Raw genomic sequence first — 23,964 nt, 5'->3', positions numbered from 1 at the left:
GTTACAAGAATAAAGAAAGGTGAAGAGTTTACTTCAGGGTGGCAAACAAAAAAGCCTTTTATAAACAAGAAAAATCATATTAAGAGATTAAAATGGTGCAGAGATCATTTAAGCTGGACTTCAGATCAATGGAAACGTGTCATATGGACAGATGAATCACCTTTTGTGCTACAATATGGTAATCAAAAAAGAATCTGGAAAAAAAAAGGTGAACCATATAATCCAGAGTGCACACGTGCCACAGTAAAACATGACAAAAAAATCATGGTTTGGGGTGCATTTGCTGCTCATGGAGTGGGAAACCTGTACAGAGTTGAAGGAATTATGGATCAACATAAGTACCATTATATTTTAGTTCACCAATTAAAACCTAGTATAACACATCTATTTCCAGATGGAAACTATATATTTCAGCAAAAAAAAATTAAATATATATACAAAAGGCTGGTATACCTACCTTTGAGTGGCCGGCACAATCACCTGATCTTAATCCAATTGAGAACCTGTGGTCTATATTAGATTCTAAACTAAAAGACAGAAAACCTTGTAATGAAGATGAATTATTTTTGACACTTTTAAAAGGTTGGAATTTACTGGAAGTTAGCTTGTTAACAAAACTAGTTGAAAGCATGCCCCACAGATTCCAAGCGGTTATTGATGGAAAAGGTTATACGACCAAGTATTAAAAATGAATATTATACTTAAAACTGATTGAACTTCTATTTAGTTGTATCAAGGGAAAATGTAATAGCATTAAGCATTCTATATAGATGTAAAAAATTAGAAAACATACTCAATTTTACCATTCTTTTTAAAAAAAAATGAATTTTCCTATTTAAGTTGATTTTTACTAATTCCATAGTTTTGTTATAAGTCTTACTGTTTTATTGACTTTATATTTATTTTTAACGGCAAATATTGTGTAATAAAAGTTATTATTTGACATAATTTAAATAAAGTTAAAAAATATTTGAGAAAAAATAATTTTTTTTTGCTTTTTTAAAAAAAATCATGCTGTCCCATTTTTTATTGAGGACACTGTATATATATATATATATATATATATATATATATATATATATATATATATATATATATATATATATATATATATGTATATATATATATATATGTATATATATATATATATATATATATATATATATATATATATATATATATATATATATATATAGAACTATAATATAGAGAAATATATATATATAAAATATATATATATACATATAACTATAATATATAGAAACAAAAAAACTAACTTTTCTGTTTTTGTTCCTCTTACTATAAATTATAAAAAATAATACTGTTTTTAATTCAAAATAAAAATATGTTTTATACTATACTCTAATTGTGTTTACTCTCCATTAAACACATGAATGTGTTTAATGTTTAATCTAATAAATTTAATTAGAAAATTTGTCAAAGGCATTTGTCATCTGACTTGGTGTCTGACAACATTCCAGTGAATGCAAGCAAATTTGAAATTTCTAAAAATTGTAAAGGTTGCAAAATTATAAATGATTTTTTAAAAAAAGTGGGTTGCACTTAACTGATCTGATACTTCAAATAATTCAAAGAAATAAATCGAGCAAACACAAATATACATTAAATTGTTTTCCATAATGCTACTACTCCATTTATTATTTTATTGCATTTTACTTCTTTGTACATTTAGGTGAATTTGTTTTAATTTTTGACGTAAAACTATACTATTTATATTATTATTGCAAATAGTGTTGTATTAAATAATTTTAATAAAATGTTTATACACATAAGTATCAAAGCATTATGGGAAATTAATTACCTTGAGCAAGCTTTTCAACACAAACATTAAGGTTTTGATAACAAATACTCATGTATAAAAATATAATAATAATAATATAAAAGTTTATAAACAATATTAAAAAAATATTACTTGTCCTTGGAACAAATCCACAACAATAGATTGATTTCGTTTTATATGATTTTGCCATGCCTTAAAATAGTAAAAAAGTTTACATTTGAATTTTATTAATTAAAACAGAACTTGAACATTTACTAAACAATCAACTTAAATCAAACCACTCACTGAAATAAATTAAACAATTTTTTGCTCCTCCCTTATTTGTCATTAATTTTCTTATTGTAAGAAAATTTAAAAACACAACATTAAAAAAAAAATCGTTAAAAAAAAGTTTATGGAAGCATCTTATGTTAGCATTTATGGAACTATGCATGGCAGTATCTAAAGAATGCACCATGTATTTATTATAGAGTACTTATGAGTATTAACTTAAAAAAAAAGTTTGGCATAAAAGATTTTTTAGATTTGTTTGTTTTGTTTAGATTTTAGAAAATTTCTAATTTTAGGTATCTGGGATGATTAGAACTAAATGATATAATTTTAATTTTTGGACTATTAAAAAACTATACAGTATACATTACGTGCAGGATCAGTTGAAGAGCTTTTCATTTTTACTTGTGATATTATTGTACACTACAGTGTAGGTTCAGTTCAATAAACTATACATTTTCACATGTTGACTTGCGAGCCTGTGAAAAGATTTTCTATTGTATTATGATACACTAATGACAAATTTTTTTTACAGAACTTGTAAAAAATATTTATCATTAGTGTATCTTAACCAGATGATGATACAAAAGTGTATGTTTATCACAAGGAGGAAAAGTAAAAGGTTAAAAAGAGAGATTAAAGAAACAATATCTGTGTCTAATATCTGCGAGAAGGTTAAATAGGGACATACCACTAAACTTGATTAAAAAACTCAAAAGTTTCAGATTAGTTTTCTAAGATAATGCTAAATAATTAGCAATTTACCAATGCCAACTGTCCATTGAGTAATAATAGGGTTTAATATATAAGGGTAATATAATAGTATAAGGTAGGTAATAAACATATATAAGGTGCGCCAATACACCAGTAGTGGTTTGTCATATTAGCCAATATCAATGCATCTGCTGATGTCAATTTATTTAACAGATTATTTGCCTGATGGTTAGATTGATTAATGGATAGATGTTTACTGATGGGATAGGCTTATAGGTCGAGTCATTGCTAATGTATGATGCATCTTAAATATCACTCTTATATATACATTAAACTTTAAATATATCCTATTATTAGCCACAATAGGTCTTTGGCATCGATCACTATAAATAATCATTTGATTTTAGAGTCTCTTAACACAATATGAAAATGACTATCAAATAGTTTGTAAACTTACTATGCTTTTTCTGGGAGCAGATATACCAGACTTTAAATAACACCAACCAGGTGCATATCAAAAGGCAAGATTTATTGAAGATGCAATATACATTCTTACCTTTACATAACCCAAGGCATCCACAACATAGTGACTAAACAAAAAAAGCTTCAAAAAAAAAAAAAAAGAAAGAAGCCAGCGCATTTATTGCTATCTGTCGCATGCCTTAGTTCCTGAAAAGATTTGTTGGGGTAAATGTTCCAGCAAATGATTTCTTCTCTATTAAAGCTTTAAATGCAATAATGAACATAAATGACAAATAATGGGTAAACTTTACTTTATAGTTTGTAAGGCTTACCTGTTATTTAGCTCACTAGGTAGTAGTGCTGGTTTTTGGCAATGATGTATTTATTGAAAAAAAGAAAAACTTATTATAAATCTTAAACCAACTACTGAAGTATGATTTTTCTGAGGAGTTTTGTCACTCAAAACCAGAAGCTATCTTTACTTCAAGATCAAAAAACTTTAAAGAGTACATGTAAAAAAAAAAAAAAGCACTTGATGCAACAGGAAATCCTTTGATAGTATGACACTAGTTTTGTAAGAAATCCTTTGATAATATGTAGTATTAGGTAGTCTTTGGGATATAAATCCCAAAATCTGGTTATATTTTTGTGGGAAAAGTTTTTCAAATTTTGCTTAAAACTGTATTGAAAACCTGAAATATATACAAATTTATTGAATCTAGTGTTGAAATGCTTTTATTTTTATCAACACATAACTAATTATATATACAATAATTACTTTTTTAATTTATATACAATATTACTTTACATAAAGGGGTATTAAGGTCTGCTATAAAATAGAACATTTCTATTTTTTATGTTTAGAACAAAAATTTAAACTTTTCAGGATTTCAAAAAAAAAAGAAAAAAAGAAATTCAAACTACTTTATTTAAAGCACTAAATTTTAAAACTTTTTAAGACTTAGTGTAATCCTATATTATTATTAAATATTTAAAAAACTTTAAGTTAAAAACTAAAATATTAAACAAACTTCATAAGCAACTTCATCATCTGGTCTTCCATTGCTATCTTTTAATTCAACGTAAGGTTTGTCATGAACTCTATAAAGCAATTTATAAATATATTATAAGAGCTTAATATCTACTTGTTGTTTTGCAATTACTTATTCATTACAAACCTATTAAGATCTTCATGCAGTCCATCAAGCAAAAAAGAAAGCAACTCTTGTGAGTCGTGCTGTTGGAAACCATTGAAGCAAGGTGCATATTTTCCTATTGTAAACTAAAGCATATTAAATGAATTATTTGTGAAATAATAAAAAATTATTCAAAAATAAAATTTCAACAAGTTTAAAACAAAACACAATTATGATTAGCAAAAAATTTACACGTAGTTTAACTGGGGCTATACTCCTATAAAAACCGCTCCATAGATCAGCTGTGAGATCACCATACTTCTTTGCTAACACACCTTTCATGCCTAATCGATTTGTTCTGCAAAATGAAAATGGCTTCAATAAAAATATGATTATAATTATGATAACTGTTTATCAAAACTCATTTTTCATTAAACCATAAATATTTATTGAAAAAATTTATTTCTAATAAAAATTTCTAAGAAAAAGTATATTTCTAATATGTGAAACCCTAAAATTTACTAAAAACACTTTTAAAAAATTTACCAAAAACAAAATAAGTCTGCACAGTAAAAATATGTTTTAAAATACATAATAAGTTACTACATATTTGTGTACTTACTACAGTAACAGTAAATATGTTACTTACTACAATAAATACGTTTAGGAGACTTTAAAAAAAAGAAAAAGAAGATTGGTAAAAAATAACTTTTTTTTACATTGTTTTTCCTTGTAATTGAATACTGCCAAAACCTTAACATTTAGAAGATATATGAGGAGTGAATTTTTATAAAGTACAAAGTGTGAGTAAATTGATTTTGAGAAACAACAGTAACTACTTTTTTTCTCCATCTATTATTAAGACCAAGAGTCTATTATAAAATCTCATATTTAAATAGATTTCAGTATATAAAATGTGGAAATGAAACTAACTCTTTTAACTAAATTTTTATTTTTGCACCTTAACATTTTGCCCTAATCTTGATTTTAGTATGATACCATTGTTTTATGCAGACATAAGTCTACAGTATAAAAACAACAACAACAACAACAACAATGATAATAACAATAAAAGTTATCATTATACATATATTACTATTTTTAATAATTCTATTAACATTTTATTATTTACAGATACTTATATCTATTATTACTAATATAAAAAAGTTGAAAAAAAAAATATTTCACTTACTTGTTAAGCTCATATAAAAAAAATTTTGATAGAAAGTATTTAGTTAATGGATTTGTGTTACTGAGACATTGAATTGCAGAATTCATGAAACAAGTGTTGCCAAGGTTGTGAAGACCAGTTGCCCCTTTTTCAAGTAAACCTAAAACATAACATTAAAACAGTTATAACATTAAAACACAGACTAAGTTCAAATTTTTATTTATATTATTCATATATCTGTTTGATCTTGATATCCTAACACTACTCACTCTGTTTTGTATTTGAACTTAGGCAGATTCGGAAACCCTCTTTATGCCAAAAAATGTTACAAAGTGCTATTATTATATTACTATATTTATTGCATACTTAAATAAAAATCTTATTTGCTTAAATCAATTTTTAATTAAAATGATAAATTTAAATTTACAAAGATTTTTGATTAAGAAGTAGTAACTTTACATATTTACAGCCTGAACTACTGGCAAGTTATGTTTTTGGGACAATTTTTTTAATATATTTTTTTTAACTTATTTTATTGAAAGATTTATTTTATTTAAAATTTATTTTGGATTTTAGTTTTTATTCTGTAATCAACTATGATATTGAAAAGACTTTTTTGCATTTAAATCAAACAAATTGATACTAAATTTGATCAAAATTACACATAAAATATATATAAATATATGTTTTAAATTTCAAATTCATTTAAATGTTTTCGAATGGCTTCTAGAAACTGTTTATGCCATCCTGATTCCTTCTATTACATATGTGAATAAATAAAATAAAAAAAAGAGGCAGAAAGTTCTCTATCAAAGCTTTCATCCTAGGTTGTGAAGCCTACAAAAAATATTTTAAAATGCCAGTTGGAGACCAAAGCAAACCCTGGGCTCTTCATTACTTCATTACTGAGCATTGTAAAAAGACACTTGAATGGTGGCTTAAAAATGTAAAAAGGTCATTAAAAATTTACAATTCATGGATCTAGTTGGAGCCAAAAAACCACTTCAGTATGTTCAGTATGACTGAAAGTCGTCTGAAAGCTATGCAATACAAAAAATCCTCCTGGGAAATTATTGCAGAAAAGTAGGATAGCTTTTTTGTCTCCATTTATTGAATTTCTATGCTTTTGTGACTTAGGATAAGAGCAATCTTAGAACAATACAAAAAAAAAAAAAAGAACTTGGGGCAAAAAACAGAATTTAAAGTTGGAACTCAAAACAAAAAATGGTAGCCACTAAATGATCCCAAATTGTGCTCAACTCCCCACTACATATTAAGTTTGCATTAATAAAGCAGTTTGTGAAATCAGGAATCAAAGTATCTTGCTTTAAACCTTCTGGAGCTATTAATGTTATCTGGAGCAAAAACTAGAGGTTTTTGTTGGCAATAACTTCAAAGAACAAAATGAGCAATTTCACGAAGATGTAAAGGAAATAAAGTGGAGGTACCAAGGCATGATAAAATTAAAGTAGGAGATAGAGCAATGGCTATTGCAATGAGAAAATGAGAGAAGACTACATCTGGGGACTAATGCAAGAGTTCAACATTAACTACAACCAAATATCCTGAAAATCCTCTTGATTTCATTTTTAATGTTTTTATTAGAAAACAATTATCTTTTTACTCATTTTATATTTTTGTTTTTTGATGTAAACATCTTCTATATTGAACTTTAAGATGTAAATATCTTCTATATTGGTTTAGTATTATGGATTGATAAATGAAAAACTTGTTCTTTTCTTTATAAATTTAAAATTTTGAAAAAATATGGTAAATTTAATAAGTATTTTTTTTAAAGCTAAGTATTTACTTAACTTAAAAAAAAAAGGTATTTAAAAAAAATTGTTACTAAGCAAAAACCAAAAGTGTGTCATGGTGCCCCACTCTCCCCTAACTATTTATTCTCCGGTATCAAAAGAGGACAGTAGAAATTTTTTGGAATGTCGACACTTAGATAATATTTCGTCTTTTTTATTGAGCAGATTGTTTTCTTTGCGATTTAAAATTATAATTTTCTTATGAAGGCAGAGGTAAAAATTTTGGATGTTGTTTTAATAGATTTACAGCATTAATAGTGTTTTATAATATTCTAATTCTTTTTTTTTTACTTAAAATCTTATTTTATTAAAAAACTTTATTAAAAAAAATAACAGAATAGAAATAAATAAATTCTTTTTGAAAGTAATTGAAAAAAATAACGATGTTTTTCTATATTTTAATGTGTATATATTTTTATTATTTTACCAGTAAATTTTTTTTATACCTAGCTTTTAATCAAGCTTGATTAAAAGCGATTAAAAATTAAAAGCGATTAAAAGCGATTAAAAATTTAGAATGTGAAAATTTTAGAATTTTTAAGGAACATTTTTAAAAAATTAAGCTCAAATAGGTCAAATGTAAAGAAGAAATTATTTTTTCTGAAAAGGTGCATTTTTAATGAAACACATGCAGCAGTCGAAGGGAAATAAATAGTAGGGAAATAAATAGTAAGGGAAACATCAAAGATAAACTCATATTTATCTTTTACTTCCTTTATAAAAAAAATTCAACAAATGGTCCTTAGTGTGTTAGATCCATATTAAGTTGGAGATTTTAAAGATAAATCATTATTTTAGGTTTAAGGACTTTTTAAAAATCAAAAATGTCAATTCTTACAAGAAAAAATACAATACTTCATGATATTAACAAATATTTGTACTCTTTGCAAACTTATACTACAAATCTAAATTGCAGTTTTAATTTCAACTATAAAGAACTAAAAATTGCAATAAAATCGTTGAAAATAAATAAGACTCCAGCTATTGACCAGATTTGAAGCAGTATAGTATTTTATAAACAAATACATCACAAACTCTAACTTATGATTTAATAATAATGTTTTTTTTAATATCATATTATGATATAAACTTTTTTTAATATCTTATTATGATATAAATTAGGAATAAACACTTAGAACCTGGCAGCATACATTAATGTGTATTGTTTTACTAAATGCTAAATATTATTATATTAATTATTTTTATAATACCAAAATAATAAATAATAATTTTACATAAACCAAAAAATGTTTTTATGCTATGTTATTTTGAATACCTGTATAAGAACGCTCTTTAAAATTTCGTGTCGCAACTACAACATTCATTTCTTCTGGCCAACTTAGGTCTTGATTTCGAACTGAACCACAACAAAGTTTATTGTTAAAATTTTAAAGAAAAAAACAAAAAAACTAAGTTTATCATTAAATTTTATAATAAAATAACAATAAAGTTAGTGCAGTAGTGATTTGTGGTAGAAAACTCACTAAGTAGAATCCCCACCGTTTCTTTAGTGGTACCAAGCTTAACTTGTTTACTTGCAGAACAGCCAGCAAAGTTTATTAGTTTATATTTTTAAAATTAAGAAATTAAATTAAGGGTTAAAAGAAAAAAAAAAAAAATTAGTAGACACACGACTCTGTCATGTCAGTCTGACACTAAAATCATTTGTGGGGACTTAAGTACATACATAGATTATTCAGTACATACCTCAATTGTTCAGTACATAAATTGATTGTTCAGTATATTACTTGATTGTTCAGTACATACTTTATTGATCAGTACATCAATAAGGCATTTAGTGGGTACTATTATGTTAATACATCAAAATAAAACAACAATTAAATTATTATAAATGTTTAGTTAAAAGTAATCGAGCACAATTTTCATACTAAATAAATTTTATTTTCATACTTTCTTTATTAACTTTAAATATTAATTAAAAATTAATTAAAAATTAATTAAATATTAAAAATTAATTAAAAATTAATTAAATATTAATTAAAAATTAATTTAAATATTAATTAAAAACTATTGATATAATAAATCTACTAAACCTAACTAAAACAAAACAATTTGTTGAATCAGAAAATGGTTGTTGTTGGTGATTGAAGAAATGCTGAAAAAAAAAAATGTAGTCAACACTAAAGTAATAGTTCCTTAAACAAATGCAAAACCCAAATTCTCAATATCTGTGAACAGTTATCAAAGGGGTAAATTTTTATAATTATTTAACACAATTTTTAAATTAAAACTTATTAAAAAAATTAATATTAAAAAAAAAAAAACTTATTTAATATCAGTAAAAACATGTCCGACATGCAGAAAGTGTCAAGATATACTGAATATAGCAAAAAATTCATGGCAATTTGTGAATTGTTTTCAAGTCAGCTCAAATGTTTTCAAATTGATTTGCAAAAAGAGAAACTTTAGTGCAGAGTCTAAAAACATCTAATAAATAGTAGTTTATGTAATATGTAATTAAATAGTAGTTTATGTAATATGTAATTAAATAGTAGTTTATGTAATATGTAATAGTAGTTTATGTAATAGATTAAGCCTTATTTTTTTTTCTATTTTTAAAATAGTCTGCCATTAAATTTTTAGGTATTTAAGTAGACTATGAAGTAGAAGCAGTATCTATGTCCATGAAGTTCTGAAATTTCTATGATAAAAGTTGCATTAAATTAAATTGGAAACTCTTACCTAAAACCTATTTTTATGATGTGTGCAAAGGTAACAATTTTTTTTTTTTGAATATTTATTTACACTTCTATGTTTCATTTCATAGAGAAACTACAGCAACAACAACAAATTCTATGCAGTTATCAATTGTTCTAAATTTTTGATGTTCAAAACTTTAAAAAAGTTGAGAAAGTGTGAAAAAAACTTAGCCTAAAAATTGGGTTTGATTACTTCTAACTAAACATTTATAATATTTTAACTGTTTTTTTTTTGATAAACTAACTGAATATGTCATTTGACAAATACACCATTTATTACGAGGCTTGCTTAAATCTAAAAGTTATAAACCTGCACAATATATAAATAATGGAAACTCTTGCAACATCTGAATTTATATTTACAAGTGTTATATGAGAAAAATAGTCCTTTTTAATACCAATTAGTCCACAGTACAGCATTTAAAACATGCATTTGCAATACTTGCAAAAACTAAGTAAAGTTAAAATCATTTAAAAAATATATGGGTTAAAACTGAAATGATGGTTAAAACTGATGATTCTAATGTTAATTCTCTGTTAAATAAAAATTTCCTTTGATCAGTTCAACATTTTGGTAAATTTTGATTATAGATCTAAACAAAATTTTTCTTTTTGCTAGAAAGTAATGTCTTAAAACTGTAAATATTAGAAACAAAAATCACATATTTGTATGATTTTATATATTTAGTTTTTATTGACAAAAAAAGAATTTAACAGTTCTATATTAATTAGTTATATCAAAGAAATATATTGTTTTATATATTGAAAAACCAAAAAAAATTTCTAAAATATTTTGTACTTTTAATGTCAATAAAAACTATAAAAATACAAAATAAAATTAAAAATAATTTTATGATATCCCATTATATTTATGTATTACGCATTTGATATTAACAACAAAATATAACTATACATTATGCATTCTAAACAAGGGTTGTAAATGAATGAATGAGATTTTTGTTGAGTTACCACAAATGTTGTGTAAAAACATAAATAACAACAGTAAAATATACTTTCAATAAGAAGATGACTTCCATCTTTGAGTTCTAAATCTTCAACTGATTTATCTTCTTCTTCCAAAAGAACTAGACTTTTCTAATAAAAATTACAATTATATATATATATATATAAATAAATATATATATATATAAATATATATATATATATATATATATATATATATATATATATATAAAATAAACTACTTTATACAATTGAAAATTTATTACAAACCTTTTTATTTCCTTAGATTTTTATCAAAATTGTCACTGAACCTTTTTTTTATATTATTACAGATTCTCTGTATTATAAAATATTCTTCATGTTATTACAATAATTATTATTGTTATAACTATTACATATATATGTTCTATATATGTTGTTGCATACATCATAAAAATAGATTTGCTCACAAATCTTTTTTTTTGTGTGTAGATAAGATAGTTAAAAATAAAAGTGCTTCATTTTTTTTTAAATTTAGTGTTATATTTGACCCTTATGTAAAAATTTTTAATTTATAATTGTCAAAGCAACAACTTTTAAAGTTGCAATTGAAGACACGAAAACATTTTGCCAACCTGAACACTGCCCTATTTTTTTGGCTACACTTATATTTCGTGTAAAGAACAACAACACAAAAAATTTAATACCCAAAACTCAACATGTAATACCTGTGGAAAAAGGGACACTAGGCGTCTGTCTTTAAGTAGCAAATTAAATTAAAATCACAGCATAAAACCAAATCATCTAAAATAAAACACCAGGCGCAGCAACATGAAATAAGTATAGCAACAATATAAATCTAAATAACGCACACAGCCACAATTTTAACTTATATAAATCTAAATAACGCACACAGCCACAATTTTAACTTATATAAATCTAAATAACGCACACAGCCACAATTTTAACTTATATAAATCTAAATAACGCACACAGCCACAATTTTAACTTATATAAATCTAAATAACGCACACAGCCACAATTTTAACTTATATAAATCAAATGTCAGGCTTTATGTGATAATTATTAAAATATCAGTTTGTCTGACCTTTCTGATCATTCATTTCTCTGTAATGATTTGTCTGATAAAAATATTAAATTCAATAGAAAACCTATTTGTTTTGCAGATAATTCACCTTGGCAACCAACCTTATTCAACTAAGTCCTTTGTAAAAAGACAACTAATTTTACTTATTATTAGAATATAAATTTTATGTATTGAATGTATTTTAATATACATTTTATGAGTTAAAACACTCAATCCTTACACTTAATTTTGGAGGAACAATTAACTTATTTGTGGAATCTAACCCAATCAAATAAATCTTAACTCATTCTAATTGAAATATCTTAACAAGGTAACCTGAATACAGAATTTAATAATAATGAAATTGTTTTCCTCCTAAATAACTGTAGAGCTTTGTTGCAAACTTATCAAAAAAAACCTTCTTTAGTAATCGATTACTGTAACACTATAAACATACATACTCTGAACTTTTACTCTTGTTCTAGAATACTACTAGAACAAGGTAGCAATAAACAGTATATTCAGTAGACCTTATGAGTGCCTACCACCTATTTACACATAAAAAGGTTATAAACTTACTGCTTTTGTAGCAAACGAAAAATATAAATATAAAAAAATTTCCATTCACAAACACAAATGGTGTATGTATTATTAAACACATTATAAATGTCTCAGAATAGGAGTTAAAAAAAAACTATTCTTCCCTATTAGTATATGCAAATCTAATCTAGAAGAACACAACAGAAACTATGCAGCAATTAAGATAGAAGCAAATGATTTTAAAATAAAAATGAACAATAAAAAGCGTTCTTAAACTTTTTTTTTACCCTTAGACACCTAACAGAAAAAAGGATGTTAAAACCAGATACTAATGGGTAAATTCATTAAAACAGTATCCAATACTATTCCAATATTCAAATCAAGGTTAAACAATTGAACAGCCTGTCAGACTTATTACTAAGCTAAATGGATCCCTAACTAATCTAGTTACATTACTAAACAGTTCTTGTGACTCAATAAGCATAAATCTTTCATATGAAGCTGTTAAACAACTTTAAGGCTAACTATTTAATGATACCGCAGTCTAAAATTGAAACTTCAGCTGGGGGAATATTAGGTTAAGATGCTAGACCCAATGCTTTTTTTTACAGAGCTCTATAGAGCGTGAAGCCTTTAATCTGTCATAGAACAAGAAAATGTGTCAAACCAAGTAAAACTAAAATCAGTTAAAATAAAATACTGGTTGAAACTGAAGATTCTAATCTGCTAAAAACAATTTTCTTTGATCTATTCATTATATTGGTAAATTTTGATTAAAGATCAAAACAAACAAAAAATCTATAAAAATTAATTATTGAATTAATAATGTTACTTGATAAATTAGTCCATATTTCCTTTGTATCCTTCAAAAACATATTTTTTTTTTTACATTCCCTCCCATGACCATTAATCTAAGTTGCTTATCAACTATCAAGTTGCTAATGTAACTTTTATCTTAACGTTTGCTGATCAAAAATTAGTAAAACTTTGCTTGACTTTTTATTTGTTTAAGGGCATGTTGTTTTTTTGGAAAAAAACAACATGTTTTATATACATAAAACTAAATTTATTTACCTCCTGCATTTTCCACAAGCGCAAATCATTTAGGTTTACTTTCATCTTTGAGCTTATAAATTCCAAGATCTTTAGTGAAAAATTAAAGAAAACTTTTAAAAACAATAGGAAAGGAAAATATATTTAAAAACAACAAAAAAACAACATGTTTTGAACCTGTTTTAAAGTATTTTTGCGACTAAATGAAGCTGTATATGCTAGATATCTTCTTGGTATTACAGTTGACTCCAGGCTTGTATTACTATGATCATTGTTTCCAGAGACCATACTTATTAGATGATTAATATTAACCGAATTATAAAAAACTGAATGTTTTGCAGGTTGCATATGCCTATAAAGAAACACTTGAATGGGATAGAGCTCAAGAACAGCTTCTTTGGAGCCTGGTATTTTTAGAACCTAAAAAATTTTTATTTTATTATATTTTATATTATATTTATATTTTATTTTTTTATATTACTCATTATATTTAATGATAACAAAAAAATTAACTAACAGTTCTTGGTAACGCAACATTTGCACCATACCAAGACAATAAAGCTTTCCATACTGGTTCTGATACAACTTCATAATGTGTTCCTAATATAAGCAGTTGATTGGATTTTAATTTTCCACCTTCACCCGTTAACACTACTAACTAAAACAAAAAATGAAATTATTTTTTTTTACAACCTAAAAAAATGTTTGACTTTGTTTTAAACATTTATCTCTTTATTTTTATTATGACAGTAGTCAACTTATGTTTTTTCTTTTTTTTTTTACGTCTACAAATGCTTTGAAGCTTTGAATCCAAAAATTACTTTTAAGGTCAATCAAGGATTATTGCTAGAACTTGAAAAGATAATTGCTGGATGCCAAAAGTAAAGCACCTCGAGAATGCACATCAAAACAAAGATTTTAGATGCATTTTATTGAAAATTTATCAGTATTGTTGTAATCATTAAACATATAAATTAAGTTCTGAGAAAAAAAGTTTAAAAATCATATAATAGATATTTTTTATGAGTTGTATAATAAGAAATAATATTTAGACTTTTTATAGGAAAAGGTAAAAAATCATTGATTTAAAATTTAATTTTAAACCATATTTTTTAATTCTAATTTTTTTTTCAGACATGGTTTGAAGAAAAACATGTAAAGTTTGAGAAAAAGGTTAGTAGAACTAATTGCCTGTTCCAAAGTTACCATAATGACTCATTTGTTATGCCCAGGACATAACTTTCCTAATAGAATTAACATTCGTAAAAAATTATTAGATACAGTGCACAAAAACAGCTTAATTCTAAATCTTAATACCTGATTTTTAATCAGGTATTAAGATTTGCTTCATAACAGCTACTTGTTAGCAAAGATCAAATTTTTTTTCCGCCAAATTTTCTTATGTCACGGCGCTGGCACAGGGGTATTGCTGCCCAAATATTTTTCTAGAATAGCCACTGACACACCTATTCAGTATGTACATTACTATTCAACATATTTCACATACTAAGTATCTTCTAAAAACAATTAAAATGGTCAATAATAAAATTTTAATAAGCAATAAAAATAATTTTTGAAATAATTTCAATTTTGATTTTAAAGTTTTTACTTTTTCAGAATTTTGATAATATGCATCACAAAAAATGTTTTATATTAAATATATTTTGTTGAAGCATTAACTTTATTAAAGTCAATCAACTATATAAAAAATAATAAATAGAATAAAAAACAAACCATGAATCAAATAATATAAAAAAATAAAACAAACAATAACAAAATAAATAAAGTTTATTTAAAACATTTTGTTTATAAAAACAAACAAAAAAACAACTAAAGAATCATTGGTATAACATTATCAGATGTTATCAAAAGATAAATAAAGTTATTTAAAAAAATTTTATTTTAATTATTTTTATCAATTAAAACTGATTTTTCACAACAATTTTACTTCTTAACGTTTAATGTTAGCATAATAAAATTATATTTATGAATTTCATTTTTAAGTGAAAAGCATTTTAAAACCAAACAATATTTTATATTTTCTATAAAAGCTGACTTTATTATATGATAAAATGTCATATTATTTACCAATTGAACATTGGGCAAGACGCTTCTTGCTCAAAGTTGACACTACTTTTTGACACTATTTGTTTTGTGCTTTCATGCATTTGCAAAAGAAGCTCTCACATTAAACCAGCAATTTATTCAACAAAATGCTGTTCAAATTAAAAAAAGATTAAAGATAAAGAAACCTCGACGTTTCATTTAATATTACAACATTTGCATATTGCATTATAATAACAACTTAGGTTAAATTCAATAAACTTAAAGTACTTATGTGTGGTTAGTAAAGTGGTTAGAGTGCTTGCTTATAAAGCAAGTGCTCTAATCACTGTGCCATAGTCGCACAATTGCATGAACCAGCTTTCTTTATTGCAATGATATTAGATTAGGGCACAAACTACTGATTTGTGGCTAAAAATTGTATGGTAATAACAAACTTCCTGTGACATAATTCTGGCATGGTGTGAAGCCATCGGAAATCTAAACTTATCTAAACTTGTTCTTAATTGTTTTTACAGAATAACCATCAATGCTTCACAAACTGTTATTTATAACAAAAACTTTGCACTCAGTGCAGCCAAATCTATTCCAAATCATATTTGAGTTAGAGCTAATATTTTCTCAATACTTTTGTGAATAAAAATAGGAACAACATCAGACTTTTCAATATCTTATAATCTCTATTATCATAAGTATCTAAACATTTTGTTTCCTCAAATTTTCACTAACCAACCTTTGTTTGTTTCTTAATGGAATCTTTTTTTCTTAATGGAATCTTTTTTCTTAACTCACTTTTTATTTTGCAAAGCTTTTTTTTGCACAACATTTTTTGAACATGCAATCCTTTCTGATCATTGAAAATATTTACATCTTCTTGTTATATCTTTTAAGAATATTTCAAGAATATTACTTTTCAACAAACACATCCTTATAACTTATCCTTCTCCTCCTCTTCATTTCACATCAAATACATCCCCCTCTTTTAAAAATCACATTTCCGCCTAAATAGTTTTGTGTTTGTTTAAATTCTTTCTGTTCAAATTTAAGTCAACAATTTTGTCTTTTAAATGACAAATCAACACTTATATATGTTATATATAATTTCAATTCTTATTCCTACATGAAAAACTTAACAATAAGATTTTTTTGCAACAAATTCTTGTTGACTTTTTTTTTGACTCCTCCTCTTTTACCCTAACTTACCAAAAATATACAACATGACTTCAATGCAAACATAATCTAAAATCATATAGATCAAGATACAAAAAAAAGCACTCAAAGTATTTTTGAAATATTTGTAAGTAGTGATGTGCGAAATTCGAAACTTCGATTGCGAATTCGAAACTGACTTTTAGTTTTGTTTCGAATCAAGCTTTTTTTTTAGTTTCGAACAATTCGAATTTTCGAAGTATAGTATCTTTGTTTCGAAGCGAACCCAAAGTTAATCGAATTTTATCGTTTAAAAGTGAAAGAAAAAAGTTATACAGTTCCACAATTGCAGATAGTAACCATGGTAATTGTCGAAGTATTGTCTGGGAATTTTTTAGTAGACAAAAAACGAATGGCAATAGAATTATAGGCATTTGCAAAATAGGAACATGCAAGTTACCTGTTCAGTGTCCAACTGGAGCAACAACAGGTCTTTATGCTCACTTACGTGCTGCTCATCCGCAAGTGCATAAAGAGTGTGTAGCGAGAAATGAAGAGAATCAAAAAGGAAAACTTGCAGAAAAAGAACTGAAAAATGAAAATAAGAAGCAAAGTAAAATTGATGACCTTTTTAATAAGAAAGCACATTGGTCGTCAAGTCATCCAAATACCGCTATAACGAATTCGGTTGGTCGCATGCTTGCTCTAGACATGTTGCCATACAACTTTGTAGAAGGCAGAGGATTCAAAGAACTGATGAAATTAATGGAACCACAATATCTGGTGCCAAGCAGAACTTTGTTTTCAAAATCAGTTGTACCTGAGTTATATTGTAGTGTAAAACAGAAAACCGCTAATGAAATATATCGAGATTTTGAAGATATTCCTTCATATTCATTCACGACTGACCTGTGGACTTCGAGGGAGCAAGATCCATTTATTTATTTCTGTCTGTCATATGTAAGCCCTGAATTTGAGCTAAAGACATTTGCATTAGAAAACAAGCCGTTTCCAGGAGAACATACCAGCGAAAGCATTCTTGAATCTTTAGACAAGACTATTGATAATTGGGAGCTTCTTCGGACTGTTCCAATTTATGCGCTGCGTGATAATGGCAGTAATATGAAAAGCGCCATGAATCTCTCACAATCATTTTATGATCTTTCTTGTTTTGATCACACTTTACAATTATCCATCAATGATGCCGTGAGTGAAATTGATGGAATGCAGACTGTCCTTTTCAAAAAAATTTTTTCACATTATCACCATAGCTGCCAGGCTACACCAAATTTGCACAGAGAGCAGAAGCGATTAGGAAAGGTAGAACGAGAACTGATAATCAATGTTGCTACTAGGTGGAACTCAGATTACTTTATGCTGAAGAGATTATGCGAAGAAAAAGATGCTATATCTGCAGAGCTAGCAATAAGTGAAAAAATTGATAACTTGACTTGAATTATGCGGCAAGAACTACCCAACGTTGTCTATGAAAATTCTGGCTTTGCATGGCTTAAATCAGCAATTCATCAATGATCCTTCACATAAGGGTTGTGGTGTACTTATTGCTAGAAAATTAAAGTTAAAACTAGACCGACGATTTCCGCAATTCATATCAGCTTTGCCTGATGCAGCATGTACATTTCTTGATCCACGCTACAAATCCATCTTCTTCTCTGAACAACAGGAAGCTACTGTTGTAGACAGTCTTCATCAGTACTCTAAGGAATTCCGATCTCGTGGCGGTACTGGTGTTGGTAGAGGTGGACATTGTGCCTTGAGCGATTATGACACGAACTTAATTCAAGGTACAATTCCAAAACTATTACGTTTTATGTTACATGATTAACACAGATTAAGACTTGATGGTAATGGTAATGGCCTGCAGTTCAGATTTAACTTTCAGATTTACTGCATTGTGGTTTAATTTAATTACAGATGAATAATAAAACAAAAATGCATAGGTTTTTATTTCTGTTTGCTATTTTAGTTTTACATCTATTTATATTATATAATACTTTGTAGGAACATCTGCTAGTGCTGGTGCTCCGCTCCTGCTTTTAGAAGTGCTGGTCCTGGTTCAGGTCCTGGTCGGACATCAGCTACAGCCTCCAAGCTAATAGTTTATGGGATGACTTCAACAGCATGCTTACAACAGCAACTGCGAATAGGATGCTGCCAGTTGATGATGCAGCTTCTGTGCAAGAGGAGGTCAGAATGTATATGATTGAACCTCCTATTGGAAGGAACGCCAATGTACTTGATTGGTGGAAAGTTAATCATCACCGTCTGCTGAAACTCTCAAGAATAGCGAGGGCACTATTGGCTATTCCAGCAACTTCTGTAAATTCGGAGAGATTGAACTCGAGGTCTGGTAACATTGTTACAAGAAGGCAATGTAATCTACTCTCTGAGCATGTGGCTGAACTAATTTTTATTCACGAAAATTTGTAGTATAGCAGTAGTGTACCGAAGCCAGACTGCCCTGCCAGCCACAGTCAGTACAGTACACTGTAGATTAAGGTCTCGGACTTTCTGGAACAATTGCCTATGCATGTACTACTACTTTACATAACTGTATAGCATTTGCATTCATTATAGCATTGTACTTTTACTTGTATTGTATTATCTGTTAAACTATAACTGTAAATATAATACTAGTCCTAGTCTTTATTCTTTGCACTGCATTGCAAGTACTTGACTTGATTTTTTTTAACTTGAATTATTACACATTGTAATTGTATTGTATGATACTAGTCTCATTTGATTTCATTCACTTTTATTTGACTCTAGAGTCTTGTCTGTGTTGCTTAGTATTTTGTTTACATTATAAAACTGCAATATGATTGGTTATTAAATATAAAATGTATAATGTTTCATTTCTGTTTTGTGTTCTGTCACACACTATAAATTATTACTATTTAAATACCAAATATCAATATCAGTGCAGCGTACTTTCGAATTGAATCGAATTCGAACGAAAGTGGCTTAGTTTCGTTTCGAATGGTTTCGAACTTAAAATCTTAGTTTCGCACATCCCTATTTGTAAGTAACCCTGTCCCCACCATAAAAGCAAAAATTTGAATTTTTTGCATTTTCAGACTGCTGGGACTAAATTTTCATTTGTGCTGATGGGGGAATTCTGTTGATTTAGAAAAATTAAAATTTTCTGTTGATACAAGTAAAAGTTTATCTTTTTTTTTTTGATTTGAAATTATTAAAATTTTTTGTTAACACAAATAAAAATTCATTTTGCCGTTATGCTATTACCGAGAAAGTGAAATGTGCCTCTTGGTCATACTTCTAATATATGCACCTATTCAGTATATTATACACCAATTCAGTATATACACACCGATTCAGCATATTACACACTGATTCAGTATATACACACCTATTCAGTATATACACACCTATTCAGCATATTATACACCAATTCAGTATATACACACCGATTCAGCATATTACACGCTGATTTAGTATATACAGACCAATTCAGTATATACACACCTATTTAGTATATATGCATTATTTCATTTAATATTGCAACATTTTATTCAATATTGTGTAATATTAAAAATTTAGATTAAATTTAATTAACTTAAAGTACCAACTTTTTCTTTTTTTTAGTATTTAATAATAAATTTATAGAATTCTGAATTAAATAAATTACTTTTCTACCATTATTTGGAGCTAAAAGTTGATAGTTGTCAATAAATCCTGGTTTTACACCTATTTCTTTAGATAAATTCCCATGCAACGTTAAGCTCTTTACAGGTAATTTATTTGCAGAGCCTTCACCTGATATTATCATTAAATATGTTACTATTTTTATTTGTCATAGATAGTCTTTTACTTTTTAGTTTGTCCCAAATGCTATGCTTTTGTAAAACAAAACCAAATCAACTTTTTTTTAGTCACCTTCACTAGAACTGAGTCAAGGAGGCTTTTTTTTCCACTAAAGTCAAGGAGGCTACTTTTTTAAATGCGTAGTTTTAACCCTTTCTCAATTCTCTGAAACACAAACCAAACAAGGTCGCTGCAAGGAGGAACAAGTTTTCAATAAATCAACAGAAAAAAATCATTTCATTACATTGCCAATAAGTTTAAATTAGCAATAGTGATTGACATTATGCTTTGAAAAGTATTTTATAACTATTAAATGATTCTCTGACACGAAATAAAAACATGAATTGTAATAAAAATTTTCCAGATCCCAACTGTCACAGGTTTCTCTGAAATTAACAAAGGAGGTGGAAAAGAGGAAGTAGGAAAAGAAGTTGGAGGTTGGAAACTCTTAAGATAGTATACGCTCTGTATTAAAATTATTCCTGGATAATGTCATGTGTATATACATATAAAAAAGAATAAACTTGTTATAAATATGTAGAATTTTGAATTAAATAAATTACTTTTCTACCATCGTTTGGAACTAAAAGTTGATAGTTGTCAATACATCCTGGTTTTACAACTACTTCTTTAGATGAATTACCATACAACATTAAACTCTTTGCAGGTAATTTGTTTGCAGAGCTTTCACCTGATATACTTGAATTAGAAGATGATAGACTTAATTTACTTTCGTGAAGCTTTTCTGGAGATTTTTGAGAGATAATTTCAGGGGAAACAATATCCTAAAAAAATATATATATATATAGATAATGTTATAATAAAATGTTAAAATTTTTATAAAGAAATGTTCTGCAAATATAATAATAAATAAAAAAAATAATTTTATATAGATATAATAAAATATTTGATTCTTGTGGTTATGATGCAAATGATACAACATGCCTGATCAAGGCATAAATGGCAAAAATTAGCAAATCAAGACAATATACCTTTTAATTGAGCAATCACTCATAAGCCTCATATGTATGATTGCTCTCACTAATTAAAGAACTCTTTAAGGCATAAAACTTTCATAATTAATCTTCTTATTATCACTTGTTATTTTTTTGTTTATTTTATTTTTACTTAAATCTGAATCTATTCACAGAAAGCTTTGTGAATTTATAAACAAAAATATGAACTTTTAATTTATAAATAACAAATAAGTGACTACCGCATATTTTACATAATTCATCCAAATCTTCCACCAATCCATTGAAACAATATAATAAAGCGAGCTGGGATTAAGTCCTTCTTTTGTATCCCGCTCCAACCAACGACTAAAAAATAAATTACACAGCTGTAATAAAAACAAAAAAAAAGGTTAAAATTATGTTAAAAAAACAAATTAGTTTTAGGCAAAGGAAATAACTTCATGGTAAATACAAAATCTAAGGTAATTACAAAATGTAAGATAATATTTTTTTTACAAAGAGATCACATATAACTATAAATTAAACATTAAACTTTTTGAAAAGAAAAAATAATGCTTTACATAGCAACCACAAGTGTTTACATAGCAACCATTAGAATTTTGTAATAATTTAAAATAGTAGAAGTCCCAGAAACCAATCAATTTTTGATATTTAGTAACTATGACATTTAATATTTTCAATAACCATAATAGAAAACTATTAAATTACTTGTTTTAGTAATAAATAAACAGTTTATTAGCTTAGGTTTAAAATATTAACTAATAATAAATTAGTTTAGGTTTGTTAGGTTTGTTTTGCACAAGATATGTAAAATTATGTTCAGGAAATATATGCTAACAATATGTTGTTTATTTATTAGACTTTATTCTTTAATATACTTTTAATATACTATATTTAATTATATTATATTTAAAATTATCCTTTATTATACTTTATATTATATCTATTTAACTTTATATTTAGTTAACACATTCTACTAAAAAATTTTCCTTACCACATAAATTATTTACACTTACCACCTACATTTGCATTTGTTTTGATGTTCCCTACCTTTGTAATAAATACATAATAGTAAACCACATTCAAAATTGAAATAATAAATGGGTTACCCTACTATCAAACCCTCCTCTTCCTTTAATGCTGGACGCAATCCAAATGAAATATGACAAATCTGGAAAAAAATTATGAAATCATAACACTTTTGTTGTCAGCCAAGTTAAAAACTTCCTCTATCTATCCTAATCAAATTTATAACACATTTATAATAACATAATTAGATTGGTTAAATACATCAAACAACTTCAGCAAACAATCAGTCAAGATTTCATTTTGTGATACAAAAGCAACTGATGAAAATTTCTAGGAATAACTTTTTTTTTTTTTTTTTTTTTTTTGTAAAAATGGTGAGCAAAGAGTGTTAACCAACTATACAAAACTAAAAAAACACATTCCCCTTCCCTTCGTTTTTGAAAAAAAAAACTAAAATTTAAAAACTTTTTTTAAAAATTAATTTTTTTAAAAGCCAAACATACTGATTCTATAAATTTTTGGGGCAACTCTATCTAAAACCTTTTTTTTTCAATTTATAGAAAAAACTTTTTACTGTGAAAATTTTTGTGTTAAAAAGATGAAACTTAAATAAACTTATAGTTGAGTAATTAGTTGTTTCTAATTTGTAAAACATTAATTACTTTTTTGAAATTTGTGGTTAATGGTGGTTTAAAGCATTAATTACTTGAATTATTAATGCTTGATACTTAACTATTATGCAACAAAATCTATAAACGAATTGTAAAATAATAATCAAATTAATAATTATAAAAATTAATAAATTATAAAATTAATAAATTATAATTATTTCTTAACTTTGATAATTTTTTAAATTTGAATGCCACAATAAAAAAAACAACAAAGATTTTGAATTTTTCAAAACTTTTGTTTACATTCCTTGCATAATAAAATTGCATAAGCTTTATATATTTTAGTTACGCTTTTTAGCTTTTGGTCAAGTCAAAATTGATAAAAACCACGTTTTTTAAATTATTTTAGGATTTTAAAATTAAATTTTGATTATTCCTGTTATTAAGAACAATAGAAGTTAGTAATTACTTGTTGGTTTGGTCTTTAGGTTAATTAAATAAAATTGATTTCACTTTATAGGCCAGTAAAATTAGGTTTTGAACCGCAAAAAAAATAGGAGCAAGCTAAAAATTGC

The 23,964-nt window shown here is 26.2% G+C and overlaps 1 protein-coding gene across 2 annotated transcripts in view; it reads right to left on the bottom strand.

Moving 5' to 3' along the window:
- LOC100197320 (ubiquitin carboxyl-terminal hydrolase 32) overlaps positions 1-23,964 on the bottom strand; it is a 104,879-nt gene that overhangs the window by 42,485 nt on the left and 38,430 nt on the right. For both annotated transcript variants that reach the window (XM_065808102.1, XM_065808103.1), the window contains exons 11-23: positions 22,859-22,920; positions 21,989-22,094; positions 21,336-21,557; positions 14,231-14,371; positions 13,891-14,133; positions 13,735-13,803; positions 11,105-11,186; positions 8,648-8,728; positions 5,576-5,714; positions 4,636-4,741; positions 4,426-4,529; positions 4,279-4,348; positions 1,934-1,993 (exon numbers count right to left, since the gene is read on the bottom strand). In XM_065808102.1, the coding sequence (XP_065664174.1) occupies positions 1,934-1,993; positions 4,279-4,348; positions 4,426-4,529; positions 4,636-4,741; positions 5,576-5,714; positions 8,648-8,728; positions 11,105-11,186; positions 13,735-13,803; positions 13,891-14,133; positions 14,231-14,371; positions 21,336-21,557; positions 21,989-22,094; positions 22,859-22,920 (1,485 nt within the window). The remainder of the gene's footprint in view (positions 1-1,933; positions 1,994-4,278; positions 4,349-4,425; positions 4,530-4,635; positions 4,742-5,575; positions 5,715-8,647; positions 8,729-11,104; positions 11,187-13,734; positions 13,804-13,890; positions 14,134-14,230; positions 14,372-21,335; positions 21,558-21,988; positions 22,095-22,858; positions 22,921-23,964) is intronic.

The sequence above is a fragment of the Hydra vulgaris genome, chromosome 10 (genome assembly GCF_038396675.1).
Source record: "Hydra vulgaris chromosome 10, alternate assembly HydraT2T_AEP".
Taxonomy (NCBI): domain Eukaryota; kingdom Metazoa; phylum Cnidaria; class Hydrozoa; order Anthoathecata; family Hydridae; genus Hydra; species Hydra vulgaris.
Note: the sequence above shows the minus strand (reverse complement) of the source record. Positions and strands in the feature narration are given on the sequence as shown.